Genomic DNA, 21,246 nt, shown 5'->3' on the forward strand with positions numbered 1-21,246 from the left:
AAAAAAAAAACCGGTGCTCCGGTAGTAATCAAAGAAAGATCTCGCGCTGACTGCAGATTGATGTATCGAGTGCACCGCGCGCGCGCATCCCTTTCATTTGACCGATCCTTTTACCTTCTTTTCCTTATGATTTATTTCGTAAGAGGATTACGCGCGGGCGCGCGCGGCTCGAGCGGGATGGCGCGAGTGGACCAATTACAAACGCGGATATTCCACATTCGTACAGAACGGCGGCGGGCGGCCTCTCTCTCTCTCTCCAGCGAGAAAGTTTCCCGAGCGTCGCCGACCCGATTTTAGCGAGCATTAATAAATTGGCTTTTGCGTAATGCCGAGCCGATGAAACAACTTCAATTTATTACGGGCTGCAACGCCGCGATACAGATGCGCCGCGAACAGGGGCAGAGGGAGGGGGAGGGGGGTATATACCGAGGCTAAACGGTCACGCGAGTCAAATCCGATGCTTCACGCTGTATTTTTTCGTGCGATATAACCCGGCCATTTTATTATTAATTCTCGGCCAACGAGACAGCTTCGCGCTCCGATTCAAAAGCGGATGCACGGCAGGATTTATGGATGAAATATTTTTAGGCATGGGAAGCCTTGTTTAGAGGAAACTGTGACAGTCCGGTATTTGGGAATTAATTTGGAGAAAACCGTGAGACCTAGAAAATTGACAATTTATAGATGTATTTGCCTATATTTGAAGTAACAGTTGGAATTTTTGTAAGGCGATTTAATGAAAATTGTAAAAGTTATAAATTATGAGGAAAATGTATTCTGTATTGGACTTATTGCGCGATTCTTAAATACCTCGATGTCTTAACGAGCTCGTGATGAAATTGATCGGGCGGATACGCAACAAAATTGAAAGCTCTTTAGTCCGAGGATATCCTCGCACCACTTTCCCAGCAACTTCTTACGCAACAGCTATAATTTAATCATTCGATTAATCTTCGGAGATTTTTGAAAACCACGCGCGGACAATGATTGGAAATTTATTCCGCGGCTGGCCGGCAACATTATAATCATCGGAGAGATCGTTTATTGTAATTTATAATAATGTTTCATCGTGAACACGTATTATTTATACGATCGCAAAAACATTTCGGTCAAGCTAACTATATATCGGCAGATAAATCTAAAGTACAGCGATGCTAACGAGATACCTAGATCAGAGATCAGAGTTCCGACGATCTTATCTATCTTTCACACCCCGCAGATATTGTCGGTGATCTAGCGAAGGGTCCAAGTGTATCGTAAGTAACAGTGTAACCTGACAATGTGACAGCTGTTTCATGTTAATTTACGATTTAAGTGTCAATTAAGTATATTAACGCTATAACGTCCGGTCGCTCCACGTTGGTGCCATGCAAATGTTATATAATATATTAACACTATGACGTCCGGTGGTTCCACGTTGGTGCCATGCAAAAACCATCGGGTATGTTTTCGGGTGCCCTTCGTGTGTGGACATCTTGTTCACAAGAAATTAAACTATTAATTATAGCACGCGTGTGCTATTTTTTTTCTTTGATAGTGTAGCTTGCTACCGCGAACCGAATATACATTTGCTCTTCCCAGCTTTTTTCCGATATCTCGCGTCCAATTTCGAGCGAGCTCGTTACCGCACATCTCCAATCTATCCGTTCATTATAAAGCGGTGGATAGCTCGCGCCAGCTGACCCGTCAGTCGAGAAATCGGCAGTCGCGATCGAGATACGGATAAGATCGCAGCCACCGCCTACGATCTATTAAGAGCCAAGCTTGCTTAAGCCTCGGGGAATAAAACGGTTCCACGTAAGCGTACCAAAGTGGAAGCCAGCTACCAACTAAACCGAATGGTAATGGTATCTCTCGCGGGTACCGAAAGCAAGATCTTGCGCTACCAATTACTCGCGTTCTCGCAGCGGACTCGGCTGTTCGATTTTACGCAGCTCCTTTGACTAATTAATATCAAATTTTACATAAAGCAGCACATTTCTTTTCGTCGTCCCGGTTTCTATAAAACCAGACTTCGATATTTAATTTTACGTATTTTATTTCGTCGAATAATTAATACGCTCGCAATTTTCTATAAATAACTGCTGTGTTTCTGATTTTCTGATTTTATAGAAGCGGTTTAGGCAGCAATTTTTTCATATCGCACATATGAAAACGTCCATTGCATATTGATGCTGTTTTCGCAGCTATTCCGGGTGATTTTACCGAAACCTGTTTTAATATAAACATTGTATAACACATTGTATACCTTGATTAGAGAAATTACCTCGGGCTAGTTCCTTGAAAACACCGAGTCTGTTGTTTCAGCAACGGCCACCGCTTCTGTACAGGGTAGTCCGCGCAATTTGCGTGACTTCTGCACCTTCCGGATTATGCATTCTGCAAGAAGCTTTTCGATACAAAAGTTGTATTGTGGGGATTCGGTGATGAGGTTCTGAAGGAGATTTACACCAATGTTTCACCACTCGGGGAATTACGATTGTTTATTGATAACTCGCGTTTACTATACAGGTAGTACAAACTAACGGAGCGGCGCGGATTGACGGTTGTGCGACTAGGTATTGACTAGAAATAACTGAGAGCTTCGGTGCTGTTCGTTCGCCTTTTTATTCTGTCCTTGCCCAAAGGACAGCTTGTCCTTTCGACAAGGACCGCGAGACGCTTCGTTCAGCACGTGCTTTCTTGGCCGCGCGCAAGCCCGACCATAAAGGTATTTACGTATACCTCTTGCTAATTTATGGTGGGCTTGCGGAGAAACGGAAGAACCGTTCTCGGGAGGTTCGTAGCGGCACGGCCGCTACAGTATGATTTAAAGGGACATAGTATATAGTGTATAGCATATAATAAATATATTCGATAGTCTTCCATATTTTTCTGTAAAAAATGTAGTATTCCGTTTAAGGAAAAACAGTTGATCTTCAAATCTCCGGAACAGTTCCGCCTGTAAAAAAATTAATTCATTATATATATGCGTCTTTAAACCACGTAACGTTTACATTGAAAAATTTGTTGCCCGATGCATGCTATCGAAATTCCCAGGAAGTGGCGAAATTGCGCGGACCACCCGGTACATTATAGCAAGATTTGGTTGACGAAGCGCGTCTCGCAATGCCGGCAAAAGTGATTTTAGCCTAAAAATCACAGCGCAACGAATACGAAGCAAGTCGATTAAAATTACGTTAGCGGAACTGAAAATTTGCGTTGGCATATTGAAAATTGTGCGAAGCGATGATTAACGGATCTTTAGGCAAAATAAATCTTCGCCGAATAAAGATTTAAAGGTTAAATTCAATATATTCCCACAATTATTACAAATCCAACAATCACAGCGTTGAAAATAACCCTTCGAGATCAATCGCCTCAAACAGTTATCTCACTTCATTATTTATTTTCATTTTGAACAAAATTTCTCGAGGACTGTTCCTAACGAAACCGTACACGATATTACGATACAAACGGCCGCCGTTTACACGCCGTTTCGAACGGAGAATTCGAGGAAGAACCCAATCTCGAGATACCTAACGACGCGTGGAGCACTCTCAGGAACTCCACGGCGCGAACAGAAGGCGTCGTAAGGATCAAGGGAGAAGGACAATGGAGTCGGGAAAACGCGGACATTAGCAAGTCGAGAACGGAATCGTGCGGGGAGCAAGTTGGCGACAAAGTGGAAAATGCTGTTCTTCCTCGGCGCAGAAGGCGCGCAGTATAAATAATACAACAGCGAGAACGGAGCTTGTGCGGGACACAAGGGTGCCTGGGGAGGATTGTTTTCTCCGCGGAATGTCGAGGTGGTAGGATCAACGGAGATAAATATGTACTCTTCTCATAGCGATACCGTTCATTAATTTGGCTGGGTTGTCAACGGTGTCGCCGGCACACTGTGTCTCCTAGCCTGTACAAACTTTTCGGATCAAATTTATAGCCTTCAAATTAATCCGTTCACGATTCCATAATGCATTTTAAAAAATTAAATTAAATTTCATTTAATTGAAATTATATTTAAAGTTAAATTAATTATTAAAATTGAATAAATTGCATTAAAATTATTACAATTTTGTTAAGACGAGTGGCGAGTCACTGAATTTTTCATTTGGAATCGTTCAGATGGTAAAGATATAAAAATGGATGTCCAAAATCAGGTTCTGCAACTTAAAAACTCTATAAAAGTATCGCTAATTTATAGCGAATATCGTAAAAATAAAACAGCCATGAATTTAGTTCGGGTTTCGGACGAGTCGTACCCCTGCGCGTCGCGAGGAAACGAAAGGGTTCCCTCGGACGTACGTTAGTCGCAGTAATCTACGTCCGGGCGATAAGTAGAGGCTGGCGCTCGTTCGCCGTGGTCGCTGCTTTAATTCAGAACTACCGGCCCCGGCTTCGAGTACCCGCTGCTAAGTATGTGTACCGGTCGACCTGCTGGCCGATCGTTTCTCACAGGCAATGTATTCGAAACGGAAGAGGGGGCTCGTCCGCGAGAGGCTTTCTCAGCGCGGACTATCCACGGTTCGTCGCGGGGCAGGTGCATCCTCCTCTGTACGGTGTAACAGAGCCCGCATATGCATATTACACACCACGTCGGTCGGCGATACGTTGCCACAGAGAGACCAATACCCCGTAGAACACGGTCTTTCCGTCTTTCTCTCTTTCTTTCCGCCTCGCTCCGACCATCCACGCTCGGCCAGTTCAGCGTTACACACCGCCTTCTGCAGTCACGTTCAGTAATCACGGCCTCGTAAAACGAGCAATGCATTGCACTTGCTTCCCTACGCCCGGCCAACATAATGTTGCATAATTGTCGGACACCGCCGACCAGGTTCGGCACTGTTCCCCACGGTTCGGTCGAGTAAGACAAATTCGAATGCGCGCGACGGCGCGGCGCGTACGCGCGCGTGGATTGTTTCGCCAGTTTTTTGGACGTATTTTTTCTTTACGTTACTACGAACCACGGTTCGGCTTCGTTCGGATTCTTTCGAATAAATATATGATAATCGTCCGAATCAATTCCTTTCAGTCGAATATCTCGTTCGTATCATTCATCGCTCTTCGTAAATTATTCTATGATTCTCTGTTCGAAAAGATTCGTAATAATTTTGTATTTGAATAATTTTTTAAGCGTATCTTTAACAGTATCATTTCAAACAACGTCTACTCCAAGCACGAATATTTTTCACAGTCACGAAGGCATATAAATGCATACAACATTGGCTTGAGTACAAACTAATATTTAATTCATTTAGAATACATAAGATAAGGAGGTGTAAATCGTCGTTCACGGAAGCAGGGATTATAAAGTATGATTAAAGTGTTATCCGATGTTCAGGCGTATCATAGTAATACACTTTGTAAAGTGATATCTGCCGGCTGAAAATCCGTGCAGAAGTAAACAAGGCAATCATATATGCGGTGAGTGAACCGCGGTGTGTTCGTATGCGTGAGAGTACATGAGCGGCAAAGTCAGGCAGGGCTCTAAAGTATCGATCGATAACATAAACAAATGAATGAAGCGATCGCGAGAGGGAATAAAAAGGAAGAGCGTTAAGCAGTCAGCGTCCAGCCTCGAATCGTTAAACATCGTTCGTACTGTTGCTAGTTTAAATATATCTATTCCTTTATTTATTAAATTGAGTGATTCTTCAACCGCGATAGGGGAATCTCAAATATATATAAACGTGCGTTGAACTTTCGTTGATCGGCGCAGGTTGCAATAGCGATCCAAATCACCGCGAAAAGTGTTCATAAATTAAACAAATTTCAACACTTCCCGAACAATAATACGCGTCGATAAAGATTAACCGTTCGATTACTCGGAACCGATGCATTCGCGGCGGCGCGCACAGCCACAGAAATCGCGTCCGATTATTAAAGGTATTTCTCTGCTCTTTAGCAACGCGGTCTGCCACAAGCGGAATGCTTGATTTACTTCCGACTTAGATAGCACCGGCTACGGGACACGGTCATACTTTCGCGATTAATAAGGCAGATAGGAGATTGTGAGGTAATTCAGTCGTTGCAGAAACGTGTTGCGGATGGAAGTAGCCGTGCGCGCCACGTTTCAGAGATACCACCGTATAGTCAGAGCCGAGCTTACGTTACAGCGTTCCCGCCGGGAAAAGAGACCATTGTGCTTCGACCGCGTCTCGTAAAAGTCGACGCGGTACTATCGGTTATTGATTGTCGGATTATCGTATTGTCCGATTCTTTTCGTATGCGGACTAAAACGCGCGGCTTTAATTCGTTGATCGATAAATCGGCGTTGTAACGGCCGATTAGAAAGCTGGCTCGACGTACGTCTCCGTCGCTTGTTAATTTACGAGAACCGCGGACGCCGGTCCAATTTGGCGGAGCGATTCGTGATAGGTGAACATGCCTCGGCAAGTCGGCTCTCGTTTGTTCGACCTGTTCGATTAATTCTCCTCTTTCTTTTTTTTTCTGTCCGGACGACGGCACCTGTTAGATTCGTCTCCGGCGCGAGGCTATCCGCCCGTGACAAAGCTGTCGGGATTAGTCACGTGCGAATCTACAACGTTGCACTACGCTGGCACAATTAGTATGCATAGAGCGGTCCGCGGAATCGTAGGCCAGGCATGTTGTTGCCGAGTCGGACTGACGAGATTTGACATTGATAGAGCATACGGGATAATTAATTCCGTCGTCCGTGGAATAATAATTCAGTTAGAAACGCGGCACGCCGCCGCGGCGCTATCACTCCTTACAACCTGTCGTGTAATTATTTTCGACGAATAAGAATGGTCTGCAACGATTATATAAAACAGGGCTTAAATAAATATGTACTTCTTCTTTTTTTTAATTTCTTTTAAGATTTCTGATGTCCTCGCTGTGCTGTAATTATTTTATCAATTTTTTGAGACACAAGTTAAGTGAGTATAGATTTCTTGTTTAGATAATTTCAGTAAATTAAGAAGAACAAATAAAGTTGATCCGGTTCGGAAGATTTCGAGCAGTTTGAAGGGAAACCCCAGTTCGAGGGGTTTCTAATTTTCTCGAGGTTATTTGCTAAGTTCGAAATTTTTATCGCGAACTAAATCGCGCGAAATTTTTCAACGTCTGGCAAATGACAAGGCGGATGCCTATATTTTCACGTCAGGCATGCAGAGCGGTAATAACTCATCGCCTACGCGCGGAAATGGCCGCGGAACTGGCTTCGCAGACTCGTGTACACGCTAATAGGGAGGATTCGATGATACTGATAGTATTAAAGCAGTTGAACGAACGGGATTAAATTCAGACGACACGCGACAGAAGTATGCGAAATTTGTCGACTCTCGTATTATAATTTCGCGTTATAAAGATTTCATGCAAGATCTGCTAAATATGAATATTAATAATTTCTTTTAAATCGAAAGAAAATTGATTTCTTCTATCCTAAACGTAAAATTCCTACAGAAGAAAATTAGTAGAATTATAACAAAAAATTAATGTGTGTGTATATATCGAAAGATTATATTGCGATAAAAGCCGAGCCAGGAAAATTGATGATATCGAAAGAGTTTTCGCATCGCTTCTCGAACATTGTGTTCACCAGAAGGTAATCTTAGACGTCTGAAAAAACTAGAAGCCACTTGTAAAAAATCTCCGGACAGCATGATGGATGATCCGCAGGGTCGTATTTCAGCTCATTCAGATTTCGCCGGACAACGAGGAATGAATAATCGCTGAACAATCAATTGTTTCGTCGACGCGAAGAAAAAGCGAATTATTCGGCCGGCGAACCATTGAACGGCTATTATAGTTGTTTTTTGCGTGCAACAGGAGCCTGGTGGAGCTATCTAGGGACACGTTAAAAAGTATTTCCTATTGTCGTTAAGCATCCATTTTTCATAGCGTGTCACGAATCGATCTTGAAACAGGTCGCATTTCCGTGAACTATAACTATGGGATCGCTGTAAGAAACAAACGCAGCGGATATATAAATCGAGTGGATAGATTGAAATGAGTGGCAACAAGCTTCTCATCGCCTTTGGATTGCTTTATCATTTTTAACCCGAGGGTATTCGATATGGATCGACTTTTCCGCGACTTCTCCTCGGCTCTTGATGATAAAACTCGATTTGAATGCTATTTCCAAATGGGAAACTTCGAAGTCGGGGCATATTTTATTCAAATGTATGCCGATCGGATTTACATGATACTATGACGTGGATTTGTTCGGTTGTGAACTCGGCACGTGATTAGTTCGCGGAAGTTTATGTAAATGCATGTTTCTGTAGGAAATAATTAAAGGAAATAATTCACACTTTTTGGATAATGCATGTTTGCATTTGCAAGACATGCAAATTATATATGATTGTATATAAATAATATATAATTTATATTTTACAAGGCAATATATCGTTTCGTTTAAATAGAACAGAATTTCGCCATGCATAATTTTTACTTCAACTTGCTATAATTTTGTGTGCCACTATATACCCATAAAAATTCGTTCGTTACAAATAAAATTATTTAATCTGACAAAATGTAATTCTATTTCGTGTACACACGTTTACAGTTGGATTTTGCAAAAAGAAAAGGAAAAATTACGATCATTTCAAAGTGTATCTTTTTGCGAGATGAAAGTACAGCACTTCCATCGTGAAAAGGAGAGAAACACGCGGTGCCACACGATTCTATGCATCGTAACCGCACGATCCGCTCGTACGAGATAATATATAAAAAAAGAGTCAGCGCTACAATAGACCAATAAATCTCGAAAGTGAGCGTTGGCATTCGTGACCACCGAACCAAGCAGCGCGGAGAAACCATCGGGATTCTAAACTTGAAAACGAGGAAAGTCTCCTCTCGGTCGCGCGTGCTCCCCGCAACTCTTTCCGCAGCGCGGCGTGGCGGCGGTCCGAACGAAATTCCTGCTCCGCGAGCATGTTCTCATGAAGCTAATAACAAGCTTGCGGTTGTTTTTACGCGCCACTAAATCATACCCTGTCTCGTTCATCAATCCTTCCACGTAGAGACCTGAACGATTTTAATGACGTAATTCTTCGAAATTACCGCGCGCACTTGAAATTTTCATTCTCAACGGCATCATGGACTGCGGTGGGTAGAAAATCCGGAAAGTATCCGGCTAACAATGTATACGCGTTCGTTCGGTGGAAAGAAGTTCGTGGAAACAAAGGAAGGACGCTGTGGATTACCGAAGATTTACTGCTGGCGCCGCTGCGCGCCGTGAATGCTTATGGGTTCGGCGATATTCGTGCTTCCAGTTATCTTAATCGTCGAGAGTCGATCTACTAGTATTTCTAACGTCAATTACCGTATCCTGGAATCGCCGGAGTCAGAAGGGACCTGCCGTTCCGACACAGTTTTTAATTGAGATCTTTAGTTAGAGGATGAGTTACATCCCCCTCTAACAGAGAATGAAAGAGATTTGAAAGAACCGGTAGAAAATTCTTATAATTTCTTCGATTTATCTCGAGATTAATTTTATGAAACTGTAACAAGCAGATTATATATATATTTAACAATGTATCGAAATGTGTCTCATTGAAATTAAAACAAAAATTCTCACGACGTTATCCAACACCGGACCCTCGTTGGAGAATTCTAAAATCGTCCAAAATGGCCGTCGAACACCGCGTTAATGTCCCAGCGCCGATTATCAAGACGTAGGTGGCCGATCAGGGTACTATCTAAATCGCGGGGACGCGTTCCACGCGCGTGTTGTTTCCGGAGAAGGCCTGTTCGGCTGCAAAGTGCTGACCATTATCGATACCGAAGAAGAAGAGGCATTGTGCTCTGTTCGCGCTGATGAGAACCGCGCGCGTCCAGGTGAGAGACGCCTCCGGGACCGAATATAAGCGGGCCGAGATTCCACCGGGCCGATAACATTGTTTCCCTTCGTCCAGGACTTTTATTCGCGTTGCTGCGGCGCAGCCTTATTACATATCGTGCATCGATCCCGCATTAGCATAGACCCCACGTAGTCGAAACGTTAGAGGGTCCCCCTATTGATCTTGCTCCTTATGAAATTCTCCTTAGAAACGCGCGTTATAATAGGAAGACGAGAGAAAGAGGGAGGGGGAGAGGGGGTATAGGAGAGAGGACGTGCTCCGTGTTATACCTCGTTAAGTATTCATGGTCGCGTACCATACCTGGCACGCGGGAATCTATATTCGCTGGCCCGCGCGAAAACACTTACACTCGTCTCGGAAAGTATGTTAACCCTTTGCGCAGGGTTACCCTTTGTCGAAGCCATTTTTGGAAATCAAAAATATTTGTTCAGACTTACAGGGTGTTCTATATAATCTAGAGCGTTTTATGCACTGTAGAAGTGAATTTTGTGACTCGTGCAACAGCTAACAGTTCTAAACAATTTTCTAATTTGATACAAATCATTTCGTAGTATTATCATTTTTCATAAATTTTGCACAGTTTAGGATAATTCTAAAATAACTGTCGACAAAATTGTACTTATAAATTTTGTACTAACAAAATTTATCTGCACATTAAATTGACGCAGCTTAGAAACGATGTTTTTTAATATTTGTATGCGAGTCTATAACGATAATTTAATTTCGGTAATATACCTCGGTATTAAATCTCGCGAGTTAATTAGAAAAATGTTATTTCGAATAATTTTAACAAAAAGTGTTAACACGCTTTTCGACAAGAGTGTACATCTTTTGAAAGCCGCGAGCGTTGTTATGGGACACACCGGTAAGAATAATTTGTAGGCGAGGCAGCCATTGCGACGTCTGCCGATCACTCTTCCCTCTACCTGCGAAATTCTAACATGCTTTCTCTGCTCGTCCGAGGGAAGCGGGTTTTAATCGCTCGCCTCTTCGCCGCTGATTTATCTTCTAATTATCGGAGTCCTCGTCTTCGACGCGGAACTCTGTAATTCTATCGGGAACGAAATCATTTCTCCCGCCAAGGAAAACGCGAATACAGAATGAAAACTTCGCTGTGCTAAGTGATTAATGGCGTTTTTTTTCACAACACAATTTTACATGTTTTTCAGATTATTGCATTACTTTCAAGTATTGGCTCTTTATGTGAAATAAGAAATGTTTGGTGTCGATTGCAAGATACACGTGCCAATCGCAACAAATTTTTCTTCGTTCGATAATTTTAATAACTTGAAATTGTTATGATATGCATATTTTGATCATGCCGTTTCCGTGTTCCAGGCAGGAAAAACGATCGCATGGTTTTGGTGCTTGTTATGCCTATGTTCGTATCTTCGGGGTGCCGTCTCCAAAGCTGGTAAGTAAATCTCATTTCATACACGTTATCAATAACTATTGAACGTGCTAAACTAATGAGTAGTGTTAGCTTCTAGATGCAGAACATACGTAGAAGGTATTAATTTTGTTTCGTAATCGTTTTAACGAGTCGAACGTAACGCAACAGTCTTGTTGCATCAATCTTAATGCATAGAATCCATCTTTCGAACCAGAGTTGGTATATATTTAGCATCAATTTCTTAAACGATGAACTAACCTCTTCAGGGATTAGTTTTCTTAAAATTATAATTATTCTAAGTGCAAAGAAAATGAGAATCAGTTGAAAAACTATTCAGCAATGCCGAAAATACTTTATCGAATGAAATGAAATGGATGATGAAATAAAAAAGAAAAATAGACTTTTCTCTACTGTAAAAATTCAATAAGACAATTTTATGGGGTTAAAAATAAACGCATCGATATCTCGCGCGGACATTGGGCACGAGGAAACGACATTAAATATTGGATCATATTTCAGGAAAGAGCTATATCCTCGTAAATCAGGATCCTTCGGCGAGTAAAACATGTTTGTCTCCGCTTCCCCTAGCTATCGCTTGTTCCTTAAGAGAACTAAGAGGATAGTAATCGCGTCATTGGCCCTTAACTCGAAAACTTTCTTCCTGATTTTCGCTCCATTCTGTCCCGTTCCCTTCCGCCTGTTATCCTTCCAGATGACTGTAATCCTTCGCCCACGGACTTGTTTTCGAGAGTTAGTCTTCCAACAACTTCGAACTAATGCGCGCCTCTTTTGCGGCTATGGCTGACATTCTGTCGCTTGGTTCTCGTCCTTTATTTATAATCCTGCGAGCTAGTGTTTTCGTTCGACGTTTGCAATTTTCTTTGAACAATGATTCGATAACGTCAGCAACATTATTCTCACTGTTCGATTTTTCAAATGTTTCGAAAGTTTCCCACGAAATTGTCCGAGTCAGTTGTAAAAAATAAAATTAGAATAAAAATCTATTCCTTCTTTTAATGATTTAAATCGATAATTAATTTCTTTTCGGATCAATTTTTCGGTTCAATTAATGATTAACCCTCTTAGTACCGAACAACGATATATCGTTGTTGGCTATTGTTGGAAAAATAGTTTTCTTCATATTTTTATTAAACAACAATTTCATTTCTTATTTTTTCTCCCTTTTTGAATTTGTTATTTATCAAGCTTTTCAAAATTCTTGCAATCTCTTTCCAAAACTTGATCAAACTTCGTCAAACGAGTTTTAAACATTTCGCTCAAATACAGACTTATTTGGCCGGTACTAAGAGGGTTAATATAAGGTCTAAGCGACACAAACGATTAAAATATTTCATCTACGCCTGTCTTAATTTTTCTATAAAAAACGAGCTAGAGATTTTGCAGAAATCGCGTCAAGTGGAAATCAAACCTCTGTTCTCCATTCTCGCGAGATATCGGCTCCAATCCCCGAGCAGCTTTTACTTTTCGATATATAGGCTAACGGCTCGCTGGAGGTATCTCTCGGATCACAATGAAAGTGATAGGAGCGAAGGGAAATATACGGCTTCGTGATCGTTGTAAACGTGGCTCTGGCGATAGTGCCCGGTCACCTGGACGTCGCCGCTGCTCGAAAGCCACGACGATAATTGCGGAGGTCGTGCTATTAGTAGCTTTAATATAAATCCAGTAGTTTCGCGCAGGCAACACCCGGAAGGCTGTATTTAGGCGTTCCGAGATAAGCGTCGAGGTGCTATTTCGGATGGCCGAGAGGGATAGAATGAGACGCGTACGGTAATTGGCCGAAAGTAGAGGGGGGAGATATCTGGCACTCTCTGTTCGAGAACTGTTGCCGCCCCCGGTGCATAACTCTCTCTAAATGGTCAAGCTGGGAATCGTGGGAATATCAAGGACTGAAAACGCGACAGAGTCGAAACGTTTGCTCGCTTTTCGGAGTTTGCTGATAGCGACCGATTGGTAGCTATGTTTCCACCGAAATTGCTATCAGCGGCGGGGTTCTACTCTAAGCCTTTCACGCAGTTGCTGACAAATCGGCCGGACTCCGTACGCAAACAGCGATTCCCCGTTCCCGCTGGGGAAAGAGAAACATTCGGGGACGCGCTTCGAATAGTCCACCGCGTGCAATTACCGATGGCCGCAACCCGGTCACGAGAAATCATAGCCGTTTCTCTAATGCAATTCGCCGACGCGAATCCGATATTGACATGTTACTGTTCGGCTCACGAGCGGACCGGCAGATCCGACACGCTTTGTTCGACACCGTTCGCTGGCGATGCACCAGGAAATAACGTCTACGGGTGTCGAATCGGTTTACGGGTCTGTGCTTCGATTAACCTTTTATAGATCTGGTTTAGCTTCGTAATCAAATATGTACCGAGTATCATTGCGTTTTAACCCTTTCCCACAAATTTCATATCAATTTACAAAAAATGCCTGATTTCCAAATAAACGAGAATAACACAGAATTTCGAAAGAATTCTTTTCGGCGAAGTATAACGCTGACAATGCATAGTAATATGCGTTACGTAAGCAGGGGGATAAAAATTCGCGAGCAATAAAAGTCCGTAATTTGTACCGACCTAATAATTAACCGAAGCGATTTGTAATTAAATCGAAGCGAGATCGGAACAGCGTCACTCTTCCTAATAAAACAGAGCGCAAGAAAACTGTCAGCCGGCGGTAAACGAGCCAGCAACACCTATGCGCCGGTTGCAGCAATTCTCAACTCCCTTTTTTAGCGGAGTTCGAAGCCGGCCTCCGATGCCCGTCCGTCTCCCAGAAGCGATTGCAACTGTGCGTACATTTTATCTCGGTCTTAAGGAGCCATTTGAACGGCAGTTTTTCGCGCTTACTTTGCAGAGCGAGCCCCGTGCATCGCGTTCCACGCCGCTCTCGCGTACGTACCCGATCCTCTCACGGATCCCGGCGGGGCCCCCTCGCGAAACCGCCGCTTCGTAAACATCGACACCGTTCCCAGTTGTACGCGCGGCATATAAAGTCGATACGGTCGTAAAAGTAGCGTTACGTTCCCGAGGAAATCCTCCCGATAAATCAACGAGAAGATTATGAACTGGCCGGCGTTATTTTTCCCGTCGTTCCACCGCGGCGAACAAAGGCCCGCTCTCGCTTCTTCTGGTAGCTGCGCGCGCGTCTCTTCTCCCGCAACTTCGTAAATTCGGTTTCTCTCCCCCTAACGACGACGCCGCGGCGAGATACACTCGCCGACGATTCCATTCGCAGTTCATAAGGCATGTGATACACGGCCAACGGCGATACCGGCCAAAAGATATGGGTCGCGATCGGCACGCTTGCTCCTTGGCTATGCACTTTCTAATGCAGCTGCTTTCCAAGAAATGGCCACGCTGCGAAGGTAGAGCCACACTCACCTTTCCTTCGTGAAAAGGATTTTCGGTGGACGTGTCGCGATCGGGGGACCCGGCTGCCGATCGCTGCGCCGAACACTTCATTTGTTGTAGGATAGATCGATTGGCGTTGATAAATAGCCAAGGTGTCCGTTTTTAATCTGTAAATGTAAATAAAGTCGTTAATTACGCTCCGCAGAAAAAGTGTTTCCCATAGAAATGAAATGGTTTCGATGAGAAGACGACGAAGATCTCATGTTAAAAAATTATTAATTTATGAGATACTTGAGTGCAACTATCGAATCGATATCGACTGTTTTAATGCAACACTGATTTTGACGAATAATTTTGTGTACGATCTTGCGATATTTGTGCTTAAATACGTCGTAAATAATAATTCGTTGACGCACAAGATCTAATATTATTTTCGAAATTTATTTGTAAAAGATATTTCAATTGATATTTATTTTACATCTAATTATTAATATAACGCACACAAAATAACATACGCTGATTAACGCTCGCTGTTCTCGCTCTGCACTTAGTTCGATTTTTGTCCGTTGCCACAGAGCAGCACGTAAACAAAACACATCCTTCTAGAACGTTCTTAGAGACGCGCGCGGTAAATCCTACATATACGATCAACACCGGTAAATCTAATGTCGTTAAAGAAAAAACGCGATGTCGTACGGCCATACGAGGCGAAATAAAAGTCCTCGGCGATTTCTAGCGGTCGATAAAAATAAGTTGAAGAAGATTCTCGTCCCGATAACAATAGCCGAAGTATCGGATGCTGGCGCGGCAAGAGAGATGGGCGAAAGTAGCCGTGAGGTTAAGTATTCCTTCGATCAGGTGACACGGCGTCACCTACATTCGTGGATCCTCGGACTTGCTCGCGGATCTACCGTACAGCTCGAGAAAAAGACCGGCTTGTTTTCGTTCCCCCGTTAAAGAGTGTATTCATTAAAGATGTGGGGTCCGGATACGGCCGGTGGTTCGTGAAGTGGGTAAGCCGGCGCGGAGAAAAGGCAAATGTCATCCGGCGTCTGCGGCGCGGTGGAATAAGTTTCATTCGAGAGGAGCGGTGCATCTTCGTTTGCGGCGGCCATTAGCGTTCGACGTTAACCTTTCGGGAGAAAGATCATAGCCGAGAGGCACACATTTGTTCGGAGCCCGCTGCGCCTTTTGTGCCTCTACCATCCGCGTCCGTGGGGGCCGCTTTTGACCCTCCTCTGTCAGGTGAGAACACTCATAAGGCGCCAGCCACGAGGGTGCGCTATACGCGAGCGTGAATTATTAAGGAAGCTCCTCGTGACGCGATAAAGGGGTATCCGGTCACCGTTCGTTTGCGCATCGATATATCTTCTCGGCTTACCTTAGCGTGTCCTCCGCGAAACGTAGCCGGAATTTAACGGTTTCCAAAGGTAAAGGCTACTCTCTTGGATAAACAATCGTGTTGCATTTTCAATACAACTAACCTTTCGAACGAAAGAAAGACTGGGCCCTGTCTAAGAGCGGAATAAATATCGACACAGAAAAAATTGGAAAAGTATTATAGGAATTTACCGCGTGCGTCCGCGAACGTTCTAGAAGGACATGTTTTGTTTACGCGCTGCTCTGCGGACAAATCGAACTCAGTGTAATGCGAGCGACATAGCGAGACAGACGTCGAGAACAGCGAGCGTCAAAATCGCTAATATCTTCTTAAATTAATGCCAGATCTGTGAAAACTTTGGCAGCACGATTTTGCAATCGTTTCTTGAACGGACAGGGAATGAAAAAAATAACCTCACCGTTTAGAGCATCGTACCGCGTCAATCCTTTCCGAATTTGCAAGACGATGATTCCATAATTTATCTGTAAAACGAATCGGTCTCGGTCGTCGGCCACGCCGGCCGTTTAAATTGATTTAAATCTTCCGAGAAGTGAAAGCTCATCGCGTCTCGCGCTAACTGGATTACAATTACCGATGTACATCCCGATTTATCCCGACGCCGGCGCTCGGCGACCACAAAAATATAATACCGACGAGTTCGCTGTGCATTTTAACAGATGGCGCTTAATGTAAACTGTCGCTCACGGTTCGCGTGAAAAAGATTACGAGATTACTGCCTCCGCGAATTGAACGGTTCGCGTTTCGGCCGAGTCATGTTTCCGGTTGGACAGAATTCTTGCACCTGCTCTCTCGGGCAACTTCGAGGAAACTCTTCCATTGAATTTGAACGGTGAAGGGGGATCGGGGCTACGGCGCACAGTGGTCTGGATTGACGCAAGGTGTGTCATTTGACCAAAAAATGAACTTTCGCATATCGATCTAAATTGAATATATACTACTTCTTAAATGTCTACCTACCTCGAAACTAAAAATGTTTGCATGATTTAATACAATTTTGTAATAGAAATAATGGTTTAAAGTCGGACTTCCTAAGAATAATGGTTTTCGTCAAAAATAACTGCATGTCTTCTTTTCGATGTTGTGACGTAACCATTTAATATTTTGATTTCAACCTTTTTTTTTGCATTAAAGGGGATCCTTTTGCAATTAAAATTCATTTCTGTAATAATAATTTTCACAAAAAATGTGCTGGGAAAGTATTGTCAAATAAATTGTTACAAATTCGTCAAATTTTTTATTTTCGGTAGAGAATATCTAGCAAGTCCCAACGAATCCCAGCCTGTGACAAATTGGAATATATTAAGGACAGCTTCCTCTAAACGGCTAAAAAAGAAACTATTCCACCTTCGTCCACCTTTTCAAATTATACTTGTTTAAAGTTCCTAACGTTGGACGCGTCAGCGCGCCTATCTCGAAACTCCGTGAAGAGAAGAGCTAAACATCCGCCTTATTCGAAGGAACTGTTTAGATTATAACACATACTATGTTACGATTTCGATAATACTAATTAATTATTAATAACATTATTATTAATACTATTTATTATTAATTATTTTATTATTATTAATTTAGGGAATCCGTAATTTGTTGCAGGTAATCATCAATTCATAAAATAGATATATACAAATTTGAAGAATATACACAAAATACAGCAAAATATTATGTACAAACTTATGGGTGGTATTACATGCCACCTTCCGTACATAAATTATTAATTCACGGAGCTGACATTATTCAAAATGCATTAGTACCAATAGGACAACTTTCTGAGGAAACTCTTGAAGCACGACATAAAGATTTTAAACAAATTAGAACACGAAACACCCGAAAAAATTCTAGGATAGAAACAAATTGAGATATACTATATCGTCTCCTTTTGACATCAGATCCGTATATGTCCACCATTCGAATCAAATCGTGTACTAAAAAGAATAAGGAATTAGATCCAGAGGCGTTATATTTAATAATTAAATATTAAGAAATATAATACTAATAGTTGTAATTATAATTAGAATATTAATAACAACAATAATAATAATAACAGTAATAAAATTAATGTATTTTTTCTTAATTAATCCATAATCTGTCATTATTTCATTGATCAATTTAAATTTCGCGTTTATACCTCTTACGAATGACGAGTTATAGGGCCACGGCACACCTTGTGCCAATCCGGACCACTGTGCGGCGGTTACGATTCCCATCGAAAATTACACGCTTTGTACCGAAAATAGCGCCGCGCGGTGATATATACAGCAACTACTTTTGCTAATTGGAAAACTTTTCGTACTTCGTCGTTCCTTCTTCAAATGAATCTTTTTACGCCCTTGGTTATGTATATGTACGTTTAGTTTTCTTAAAATTATGATTATTCTAAGTGATAATAAATAAAAAGAAAGAATTAAATAGATTGCTCTTTACTATAAAAATTCATTCTTGTAGAGGTTAACACGTATTTGCTGAAAATATCAGAGTTATTTGGTGGATAGGTTACCAAATGTCAGCGGGGCAGGTAATTACAGTTTACATCGCGAGAAAACATTGCTCCGTGAAGGTAACTGGTCTACAATATTCTACGGATCGCTCGGATCCATTTACGTCTACGTAGAATGAGGCAACACCGATCGAGACGGACCTTTGCGGTATATAATAGCGCGCCATTACGCAGCTAAGCTGTGCACTGCTTCGACAGAGGTATTGGAGCAGAATTTATGACGGATATTAATCTAATGAGTGGCTTTTGTTCGTTTGTTTCAGGCTTGTGCGAGGTAGAGTCGGGTCAGTCCAATATTATTCTTGACATCGAGGAGAGCAGAGGAAATGGTGAGTTTGTCGATTTAATTGAATTCACGCTTTGCCTTGATCGGATCGGCTTATGTAATAATGTATTGCCCAATTAATGCCCCATTGTCGTCTTCCCGTGAGCTGAATTAATTAGTTTGCTATATGCTGTGTTGTAAGCCGTCTCGAAGCTTTCATTGCCACGCCAACGATCTCAAATGTGAAAAGTATTTTATTTAATGGAACTAGAGTCGAAAAATTAAGTTGCGTTAATTTCTTTTCTAACCAGAGCCGAGTAATATTTATAGAGAAAATATTTGAGATCTCTCGCTACTGAAAACTGTCTTACGGCCGTTCGAAACTGGTTTGAAACGCGCCGTTGCGTCGTATACAGCATAGTAACGCCGTTAAACGATACGTAATAGCGATCGAATGCTATCGAAAATTATTTTGCAAAAACTAGAGTACAATGACACCGCGCTGTAGAACGATAAATCATTTTTCGAAGTGAAAGCGCGAGCAAGCAATTCGATCGTTTGAATTCTTCTGGATTTTTATGAAATGTTGCTGCATATAAAACCGTTTATCTTTTCCATTGCACTGTCACATTGCGATATCATAACGTTTCGAACAGGAATCGCAGCCATGTTGCTTCAAATATTTTTTTTATTGACATATATTTATTAAGTTATAAAAGGGCTTAGCATTTGTTTTTTGCGAGAGTTGATTTTCAAGCCTTCAATTTGTTTTGTTAACTTCGATGAAATTTTTATTCGATTTTGTTGTTTCTGCCAATTAGCGGAGTCTTTCACGTATTTTATTACGAATATATTCATTTGAATGATTATATTCCGTCGCCATCTTGATAAACGAGGTTGCGCTCAATTAGCCTTCGTAATTATATTCTTCCTTGGTGAACTGTCTTCAATGAATTATATCATCTACAAATTTCTCGTCCTACTCTACGAAATTGTAATCTGTCGCCGCGACCGCCGCGAACAAATTGGCATTTTTCTTCGGTCGATAATTTATCGCGCGATACCCGTTTGACTATTTCACGGAAAAACTGGCGAGTCACTCCTCTCCGTTGCCTGGCGATTTTTTCGCGACTCCTCGCGATTTCGATCACGATGAAAAATTGATTACATTCGTACCATCAATCTTTTGCTACCTGTAACCGCGCGCGCGCGCGGGGTCTATCTATGATTCATGACTTGCGATCGCGTGTTTATGCGAATCCTCATCTTTTCCCAGACGGATCTCTCTCCCGATGGATTTAATCCTCGTGTGTACACTGTCCCCGGCAATTTCATCGGCGAATAAATGTTCGCCGTCGATTGTTGTGGAAATTCTTGAAACCGCGAATCGCGGATGGATGCGCCGTGCAACAGAAGGCAACAGGTTTGAGAGAAATCGCGTTTGAAATTATTTTACGCTTTGCTTCCAACTTGTCTTTTTAGTTGGAAGCGTTCTCTTCTTGATTATGCGTGGAACAAATAACTATAATAAATTATATAGTTTATATAATAAACTAAGATAAGTCTAATATAGTAAATATAGTAAAATATAGTAATTATAGTGAACTAATATATCTTTTTACTCGAATAACGGTGCATTGTCCTGCGCTCGATTAAAAACGTACAGGAAAAGGAAAGCGTTGCATCTACATTGATTATCTATTTTTTTCTATTATGTTTACCTATTAACATATAAAATTCATTGAGAGAAAGGGTATTATATTTTTCATAGATTAAGAATGTTAACATTTTTCAATCGATGCTACAACAGCTCTGAGGAATTTAAGTAGCATGTCCTGTGAAAAATCGTGTTAAATGCTTAAATTTCTGATATAAATCCGGCAATAAGATCAGATTTTAGAACGCGTCCGCACTTCCGTATCCTCTTGTATTAGACCGCGTAATCAGAGAAACCTAATTTTCATTTAAAACAATTAAGAAAGCGTGTATTTCATACACGCACGGAGATACGATGCATGAAAGTACGAACAGAGAGCTCCCGGAAGGACACGAAATTTAGTAATAAATCGGTAATAAATCGCAAATACGAAAATTAACAGAGATATTTGTATTCATCAAAACATCCTAATCAACTTTTTTCAATTTTTTGTTTCATCATTTTGTCCCGAATTAATATACATAACGCACTGTGCGTTGCCGATCGTTTTCACACGAGTTTTCGATTTTTCCAGCGATCGATCAGAGAACGGTGCCGGAGGAGCTTCCGGTATCCGGCGATCCGTTCAACGAGACCACGCTGGAGCTGATCTTTCCTGGAAGACAGCCTCGTTTCAAATTGCAGGGCAAGAGACTGCAGCTGCTCGAGCCGTTGGACAGGGACGATGAAAATCTCTCGCACGTTGTTTTCCAGGTAAGGACAATTTAATTTCGTCCGTTTACAATCGTACAAAGAGTCGAGTCGAGTCGATTGTTATCAAGATTGTTTTTTAAATAAATATGGTGTGTTCGCATT

General features: G+C 42.0%; 1 protein-coding gene across 1 annotated transcript in view; it reads left to right on the top strand.

Moving 5' to 3' along the window:
• Positions 1 to 21,246, top strand: part of Cad99c (cadherin 99C) — a 131,370-nt gene that overhangs the window by 70,878 nt on the left and 39,246 nt on the right. Inside the window, exons 2-4 of the mRNA XM_078182294.1 lie at positions 11,145 to 11,220; positions 18,733 to 18,798; positions 20,966 to 21,144. Coding sequence (XP_078038420.1) covers positions 11,145 to 11,220; positions 18,733 to 18,798; positions 20,966 to 21,144 — 321 coding nt within the window. The remainder of the gene's footprint in view (positions 1 to 11,144; positions 11,221 to 18,732; positions 18,799 to 20,965; positions 21,145 to 21,246) is intronic.

This window comes from Augochlora pura, chromosome 6 (genome assembly GCF_028453695.1).
Source record: "Augochlora pura isolate Apur16 chromosome 6, APUR_v2.2.1, whole genome shotgun sequence".
Classification (NCBI taxonomy): Eukaryota; Metazoa; Arthropoda; class Insecta; order Hymenoptera; family Halictidae; genus Augochlora; species Augochlora pura.